Source organism: Glycine soja, chromosome 20, assembly GCF_004193775.1.
Source record: "Glycine soja cultivar W05 chromosome 20, ASM419377v2, whole genome shotgun sequence".
Taxonomy (NCBI): domain Eukaryota; kingdom Viridiplantae; phylum Streptophyta; class Magnoliopsida; order Fabales; family Fabaceae; genus Glycine; species Glycine soja.
The window spans coordinates 50,698,055-50,706,944 of record NC_041021.1 but is presented as its reverse complement, the minus strand read 5'-3'; the positions used below and the strand labels follow the sequence as shown (position 1 = coordinate 50,706,944).

Here is an 8,890-nt window from a genome sequence, read left to right as displayed (position 1 = left end):
TTCCCGATTTTTGAATTTATAGTTTTATGTAAATTGTGAAATTATATTCATATAAGGTATTGCTAATCAATGACTTAGAGAACTGATTAAGGAATTAAATTTTTTTGATTAAAAATCATATAAGAACACATATAAAATTAAAAAAAATGCATTTTCTACATTTCAATGATTTTTTTTCCTCTTTTACTTTCTTAACAATACCTGCACACTAGTTAGCACTTGCTGGATAATAACATGAGGTGACAGGTGAGTCTTCTCCCAAATCAAAATCACACTCAGATTAATTTGAAACAACATTAAAACAATTGGTGGAATTTTTTTTTTTTAAAAAAGCAAGCTAAAAGGGATTAGTTCAATTTATATAGCGAACAGCTGACACAAAACAACATATGTAAATATCATTTCCCATTGCATTATATGCACGCAAATATAATTTTCTACAAGGGAACCCAATTTCTTTATTTACCTGTATAATTTCATAAAGATGAAATGACAAAATCATGTAATAAATGTAAATAATAACACAATAGTTCTAGACCAGGATGAGGTAAATATACCATGAAACAAAATTAAAAAAGAGAAATAAAATGTCCAAGATAAAAAAAAAATGTAATACAGTAAAATCCACATTGACATGCCAAAAGCTCTTGCGAAGCCATTCTCTAAGTTCTATCAAAATCTTCAGCAACTGAAAGTCAAGGCTTGTTCACCAGCTCCCGAAGTCAAGTTTCATGCCTTTCTTCATGAACCAAGTAGAGAGAACCCATCAGAAGAAAGCTATCCCAGAAAGGCAGAAATTACTTTTTTTTTTCTTTTTTCTTTTTTTACTTTAAACTGTGTGGTGTGGTCAAATGCTACCAGCAATAACACCAAAAATATTTTTTTTTTGAAATTCCTGCAATGATATACACAAAATGATTGAATTGTTTATAGCATAAAAATGGTCATAGTCTCTTAAACCTTTAGAGAGTGGGATATTTTATTTGCACTAACACAAACGCATTGCCTTGGGCTAGAAATACTATTGAAGTTAAAAATAATACACGAGACAAGAAAAAATCATACAGCAGGGTCAATAAAATAATTAGCCAGAATTTCAAAGAGACCAACAATAAAAAAGGAAAGAAAACATACAGTAGATCAATCTAGGAGGGAAGAAGTGGCTGTCTCTCATCATGTCCAACACGATGAGTGGCCTGGAAAATGCACATTAACAACAAAACCTTGAGGATTAGTTGAAAGTATAAAAAAAACTCTCAAATATAGAACAATGAGATAATAGATCTGCACCTCCTCATTTGCTCCAGCTGCCATATTTATAAAGGATTCCTTTGACCTGGAATGAACAAAAGCCATTTGTTATCGCAAAGGAAGAAAGAAATGTGTTTTCTTTCAAAAACTTTCTTGTCATGTTGCTATAAAAAAAAAAAAATAATAAGACATGTCCAACAACTAAAATTTTCAGGAACTTCCAATTAATGAAAGGAATTATTTTTCCATCTTCACTAGAATGAGCTGGTGGTTGGTCAAGGAATCAAATATACAATGATCGTGAAAAAGAGAAAACATGAATAATAGAGTTCTCTGGAACCCAAAATAAAGTAAAACCCATATCAATGACTCAGCAAACACAAGGGAATTTTTTTTTTAGATCAGTAAAGAAATTAGCAAGTACCTTTGTTTGTCATGAACATCATGCAGTTCCAGCACACCATTTTGTTCATCTTTAACTTTTGAAAGTGGTGAAAAGAACTGAAAAGAAAGGAAGCATGAATAGTGTGATACAAAAGATTTTTTTTAAAAAAAAATATCATAGTTTACCAACCAGAATCTGCCAAATTCAACTTACCTGGTGCATTGAGATGAATACAATAGAGATGCCAATAACGAAGTTCATTGTTAAAGTATGTCCAAATAGTACAGCAGATGCTATACCAGTGAAGATTGTTGCTACTGTTGATGAGTACTTCTTCAAAATTGTATCTGCAACACATCAAATAGGTTATTGGGAGAAGGGATAGATAGCATGTTAATCTACAAAAATTCATCATGCCAGCATCTTGTTTTAGCTTCTAATAAGCGCAATATAAAGAATAAAAATATATATTTGAACATTGACCTGCATATTTGAAGAAGAAAGAGGATAAAATCCCTTGGGCAGCATTGTTTGCTATCAAAAGCATTGTGGCTTTTGAATGACCTTGTAGGATATCAAAGCTGCTAGGCCCTGGAAAATTTAAAACAGCAGACGAAAATCAGCTAGTTTGAGCATCAGAAAACACATTATAAGCCCAGGTAAAAATCATTTGAGTTTTTCTATCAACAGAGATTGAATCAACAAACAGAATCAAACCATCACTGATTCTACTTAATAATGGAATCAGTTTATATGGAACTGTCATGGCATGTGTATAAAAATGACTATTTATTGCCTCATTTACAATGAAAAAACATGACGATTTATGATAGAAACACATGAATACAATATTCGAAAGCACAGAAAAGTGAAGATCTGTTTTGAATTAGAAAAGTGATTGAGGTTGATTAAGTGCCATCTGGTTTACATACACAGTTCGAACGCTAGAATTGCAGCTGGCTCAAAATGAAAGAGATTAACATTAAAATTAATATGTTAGTTTTTAGGGAAAAATAAGCAGGTCTTTGGCTTTAATTTACAAAATAAATAAATAAAACAACACATGCAATATGTTTGAGTTTTTTTTTCAATGGCTTAGCACCATGCTTAAAATGTCCACATCACTATCCAGAAATTAGATATTTAATTCTCACCTTTGACAACAACAGTCCCAAGTATCCCAAGAAAATTGAATATAGCTCCATATCCATATAAGAATAAGTTCTGTAAATCAATAAATAGAGAATTAATATATGTAGGTGATAAAAAATTATAGTTTAAGAACCTAGCACCACTAAACTGTGGTTCTTGAAACTACCCATTTATTTTATTTTGTTTATCTGTTGTCCTCCAGGATGTGAAAATGATTCTTGGAGTTAGAAATTGAGCATCATTGCTAGTTGCTTTTCTAAGACATCTACCCAAATCCCCAGATAATCCCATAACCTTTGATGTAAAGCTGCAGGCCTCAGTAACCAAGATTATATAAACTGTAAAATTACATTTCAATTCTAATAATGTGTGTGTATGCACAAGTGTTTAAAAACTGGACAATAACTAATTGTTGGTCACAGACATGAAAAGGCAGAACTACAACTATGTAACACTCTAGACAGCACAGCTTCAGAAGGAAATCATAATTCTCCTTCCTATCAAACACAATTTTGAACTCATATTTTCAGGACTTAATAAAGATGCAGTCCAATAATGAAAAATTTTGCAATTCCCCAGGCATCACCTGCAGATAAATGCTTGTATCATATTGGCTCTTCAAAGCATACTCATTATAAACAGAGGCCAATGATGGAACAGTGACCTGCAAAATAATTCCCAGGTTAAAAATTCAACAAATAAAAGTGGAGAACCAATTTTATTTTATTTTTAAAAAAAGCACAGTAATAATATATCAAAAGAATAAATAACATCACTTACAAAGATCAATGTATAGATATATGCACCCATTGTGACAGGAAGACCCAAAGCTGTAGTTCCTTCAGGTAAAGATCTTAGTTGATTAACACTTATACCAATGAGCAGTAGAGCAAGAGCTTCCCACTGTAGCAAAAAAAATAAATCAATTTTCCAGCAAAATATAAGGAGGAGAAGCAATTGGGATTTATATCAGGATTACAACTTGCTAAGGTTCAACAGTAAAGAACCACATAATGGCCATAAGGCACCTTTTTTATCCCTATAGACAAGACAGAGCTTAACACACTAACCTGAATGATGGAAAACCGGCGCTTCATAATCACCTTTAACAGAAGTGCTATTACTAAAACCTGAAACATGCAAAGTCAACAGTATGCCATTACAAACTAGTTCAACTTAAGCAAACTATCAAGAGAAGAATATTTCTAGTTGTTTCAAGGAATAATTGTCAGAAAAATAATGAAAAAGAATGAAAAGTAAAAAAGTAACAGAGGGAAGAGTTATATGAGAATTTCCAGAAATAAATAGAAAAGAAAATTCAGTCAAGAACAATGGACTAAACTAGTAAAATGAGGCACAAGTAATAGGTTTACTTGAGAGGTTTCCAGCAGCCATCACAAGGGATATACCATATGCAACGCATAGGCAAGCTATTACTAAGCAGGCAATAATACTGGTATTCAATCATACAGAACAGTGAACTAGAAATCACCTTCAAATTGCTTAGCATCTTCACAGTAGCAGGATTAAAATACAGCTGCAAGAAACGTGAAATCAACACGTAAATTCCCTTAGGTCCAACAATTTCTTAAAATGTGTAAAATGTGACCGAACAATCATAGTTAAGTTATATGAATTTTCATAACCTGATTCAATTCTCTTTTAAACTAATGAAAATGATTCTATACTCTCAATGAAATATCAAAAACATGATACAAATGAATGCATGGCTAAGCAGTGGGCATTTATTTTAAGACACCAGCTGACTATAATATGAACACTTACATGGAAAATGATGAAAAGAGAGAAGACCTCTGAATTATATTAGATCTAATTAGAAGATAGATGTTTATCATAATACAAAGCAGCAGCGTATATTTATAATCAATGATGAAAAGAGAGAAGGCCTCTGAATTATATTAGATCTGATTAGAAGATAGATGTTTATCATAATACAAAGCAACAGCGTACATTTAGGTAAACGACATAATAAACAAAACATGACTGCTAAAAAAACAGTAATCCTAGTATTCAAGCAAGCAACGAGCAATCCATCATGCTTTTATAATAGCTTTAGGTTTCTGTCTTTCTGATTTGGAAAAGTAAATCTACAAATACGCACTACCAACATCTATCCACTTAGGACAAAAACCCATGAATTAAAAACAAAGAAGTTTACCAATTCTTGAACTTAACATGTACACATCCACCAGAAAAGTTAAATCTCTAATGACTAGAATTGTAGCCTCAATCCTTATGCATTGTTTATGGGTTAATTCTACATACCTGCATGATAAACTTCAGATAGTTGTTTATGGCATACAGAAGTGCGGGAACTGCCAGAAGGACATTGTTACGAGCTGCCTACAAGGGACAAAATACCAGATACAAAATAAGTATCAAAAGCTATCAGGAAAAGCTACCATCTAGAATTTTGAAATTGTTTAAATTAGGTGATATATAAAGAAAAAATGCAAAAAAAAAACTCAAAAACAAGATGCTATCCCATATATTCACTGTTAGAAAAGTACAAATAAACACCGAACTACAAATGCACTCTATGCCCTAAAGTAGTAAAGTGGTTGGTGATTCTTTATTATTTTTTACAAAACATGCTTATACGATGGAAACTGAGTAATCCAGTTCAACCCCAGGTAGACCTAGTAAATGGTAAACACTGAAGAAATGCTCTATATCTGAAAAATATATGGTTCTCACAGATCTATATAGTACCTGCACAAATGTAGAAATTGAGAGAAGAGGCTTCTCCCCAACTTTTTGATGCCTAGCCTGCACAACCAACCAACCGTTTGATTCAGTTGCTGTTTACTCAAAAAGATAAATGACAGATCCATTCTCTGGTATCCACTACAGAAATGTGGGGATGCCCAGTCACAATAGAAAAAACAGTAATTCCTAGTAAAATCACAATTTACTGATGATTTACTTCAATATATGTGCCAGTGCCTCCTCCATAATCTACTTTTCACTTGACGCATGCTTTAATTATAAGTAATTGAAAAGACAGAAAATGCTTGAATATAGATGAAGGGAAAATGATCTTAACCTGGAGAAGAAGCATAACAATAGCAAAGAAAACCTTTGTAATCTCGGTCAAAAAATTAACACTAATTGGGCTAAAATTGAATTTCCCATCCACCTTGGACATATAGACAAGGATAGGCTGCCAATTAAAAAGAAATAATATCTGTAAGTCACTAAACAACAAGCATAGAGGTTCCATGATTTAGCAAATTAACAGCAGTGAACTGTCTAATTTACATCAGACTATTAGATTAGTAAAATTTGAAAAGTAGATCTGCAAGTCAATGAAATCGAAATATGCAAATGACACAATTGTTTAAAGGATTATAATATGCTTCATCACATCCCTAAGTGATTCACAATGCCAAGGCAGGAGCAAATTTCTTTCAGCTCAATCCTCTCCGAAAGCTTTGGAGTCTTGCACCCTATACTAAATTCGCAAATTCGTTTTGCCAACTAGACATAATACAAGAAATGACACTGCAATAGATTGACATGCAAGATATAATACTTTGACTAAGGAAAACCATCTTTGTCAAATGCACAACAATATATACACTTCTAGATTGCCCAACCCAATTAGTTTTCCAAATCATTAAACCAAGGAAAACAAAAGATAATTCCAAATCAATAAACATGTGAATGCGAGAGAAATTCGGTTTCCCACATGGAGGGAAACAAAGTACTGTCACTCAGCAGTACACACACAAACATAGAAAAGAAGTAGCTCAGACTCTGAAGCCTCAAACACATCACAAATGAGCAGGATGTCCTAAATTCTTACATTATTGATGTCATGATGTCTGTCATGTCTAGTGGTCTGAGCTTCCTAGCTATTAACTCACATTTGCATTAATAGTTGAGAAGAAAATATTCAATTAAGAGAAGATCACCTGGAAGCCAACTAGAACACAATCACCAACGACCAAAAAGACGTTGAGTGCACGTTGCTTGGACGATATTCTACTTTTGTGGCGATCATAAGCCCTTGATATAGTTTTGGCGGAGGGGGAAACCAATTTGGAATGGCAAACACTGCATTCCATTATCCCGTTCTTCATGTATATCCTCCCACACTATCAGGGTATGAAGAACTCGATCTGCAACGGAATCAACATTAAAAAAACCCTCTATACATAATCTCAGAATAATAAAATAATGACAGATCTTGCTATTCCAAAACAGCCTAAGACAACACCATTAAACGCGAATTCCAAAAGAAAGCAGAGATCCCTACGGTAACGAAAGAAGAAGCACGAAATCAAACAAAATAGGATGACGCAGAACTGAGATCTTGCAAAGAAGGAAACGCAAATACGAAATTAAGGCTTCACCGACACAACATGAGAGCGCGTAAAGCGCGGAATTCGGATTTGAGGAAGGAAAGACAAACCTAAATCGAGTCCAGAAAGAGCATTCGGGTGAAACTCGATGTGATCTGCAGCTGAGGCGACGGATTCGAAGTGGCTCAATATAGAGACACGAGAGAGAGAGAGAGAGAGAGAGAGAGAGAGAGAGTGCGAATTTCAAAGACAAAGCGATTCCGATTCAGATTCAGATTCAGCTTCGTTCCTTCCTCCTTCCTATAAAAGGAAATGGAAAACGGAGTTTAAATTAGCAGAGGGAGAGAGAGAGAGAGGACTGCGTTGTTGTTTGTAATTTGGAATTATTAACAAGAGCGAGAGAACCTTATATGGTTTTAGTATTTGTTTGCTTTGAACTCACTCACAAAAACGGTGTTTGGGAGTGACGCGTCTCAAAGGAGGATTTGTAGTTTGGTGTGTCAGTGTGGCTGCACCCCCTCTCTCCTAATTCAATTACTTTAGACGTTTCCTTCGCTTCAACTTGCCGGTTTCTGCCTTTACCAATATTTATACAATAAGCTTTGCTGTTCAAAATTAATAGACTTATGGAAAGCATGTCATTTATGTACCAAAGCTTACCAGAATACTCTTCATTCTTCATCTTTCTCCTATATGCCCACACTTTCTTTTATTCATTTACCTTTTACAAAATTACTAATTTCAGTTAATAATGTGAAAATCACTTCTTTTTTTTTGAGAAAAAAATATATGAAATTTACTATTTGCAAGTGAGATATGCTCCAAGACTCACCTATTAAAATCGGATTGCAGCAAGGGAGCTTTAATACAGTTTGGTTACAAAATCATTTCTGTTCATTAAGTGAGATCTCTTTAAAAAAAAAAAGTGAGACTTTTACCACAATCACAACTTAAAAACTATTAATTGTCTTGTAAGAAAATGTTAGTAGTAAATATCCTATGCTGTTATCGAAATAGATTCTCCTCGTAAATGAAGACACTTTCTTAAGTTTCTTTTTTTTCTTTTAAAATTACTAATTTTAGTTAATAACGTGAAAATTACTAGATGTGTTACGATACTTACCTATTGAAATCTGATAATCAACAAATTCTGAATACAGCAAGGGAGCTTTATTACAGTTTCGTTATAAAATACATTTTGTTTATTAAGACTTTTTTTTAAGATATTTTAATTAATTTTTAATTTTGTTTAGTATGTTTAATTGTTTGATAAATAAATTTTTTTAGTTGATTGTTAATTTTGAATATTTTTTAAAATATTATTTGAAATAAAAAATTTAAAATATTAACTTTTAATTTTTTATATTTTATTTTATATTTATCCTCAATGTATTTATTTAATTTCTTAATTGTTCTTTTTAAATAAATTATTATTTTATTATATTTTATCATTTTATACTTTGAACCAATTGGATAATTAATTTTTATCAAATATTTACAAAAAAAAATTTAATTACCAAACCAATTTTCAATTTTTAGCTATTAATTAGTTTTTTAACTTTCAATTAATTTTGTCATACATAACCTAAATGTGTGTTTTGATTCAGGTTAAAGTATTAATTTTAAGTTGAAACTTGAAACCAGGTTGTAAGTGGTGAATAAATTTTATTCACCGTTGGATTCACCTAGTTTCCACGATTGTACTACACACTGCACATTGGATCTTTTTTCTCTGAACCATCTGTTGTTCACCTTCACTCTCATTATCACTATC

At 32.4% G+C, this 8,890-nt stretch overlaps 1 protein-coding gene across 7 annotated transcripts; it reads right to left on the bottom strand.

Annotated features, from left to right (window-relative positions):
- Positions 1–430: 430 nt before the first annotated feature.
- On the bottom strand, positions 431–7,701 carry LOC114403435 (CMP-sialic acid transporter 3). 7 transcript variants are annotated; one of them, XM_028366407.1, is made up of 17 exons: positions 7,522–7,694; positions 7,227–7,416; positions 6,727–6,933; positions 5,856–5,972; positions 5,522–5,578; positions 5,075–5,152; positions 4,281–4,325; positions 3,859–3,918; positions 3,569–3,691; positions 3,375–3,452; positions 2,791–2,860; positions 2,120–2,227; positions 1,850–1,983; positions 1,676–1,752; positions 1,291–1,336; positions 1,135–1,196; positions 431–895 (listed from the first exon to the last, which is right to left on the bottom strand). In XM_028366407.1, the coding sequence occupies exons 3-16, from the start codon at positions 6,892–6,894 to the stop codon at positions 1,146–1,148; spliced, it is 1,212 nt and encodes a 403-aa protein (XP_028222208.1). In that variant the 5' UTR covers positions 6,895–6,933; positions 7,227–7,416; positions 7,522–7,694; the 3' UTR covers positions 431–895; positions 1,135–1,145. The 7 variants fall into 7 exon arrangements, with proteins under 7 accessions (XP_028222208.1, XP_028222209.1, XP_028222211.1 ...); XM_028366408.1 differs by having other exon boundaries at positions 7,563–7,693; XM_028366412.1 differs by having other exon boundaries at positions 434–739.
- Between the last annotated feature and the right edge of the window lie 1,189 nt (positions 7,702–8,890).

Bases quoted from the DNA above. Each gene is read 5' to 3' on its own strand.
- LOC114403435 (XM_028366410.1), bottom strand. From the start codon at position 6,894: ATGAAGAACGGGATAATGGAATGCAGTGTTTGCCATTCCAAATTGGTT. The intron at 2,228-2,790 runs GTGAGAATTAAA...TAAATTTTCCAG, and splicing joins TGGGACTGTTGTTGTCAAAG to GGCCTAGCAGCTTTGATATC. The intron at 1,753-1,849 runs GTAAGTTGAATT...CTTTCTTTTCAG, and splicing joins TATTCATCTCAATGCACCAG to TTCTTTTCACCACTTTCAAA.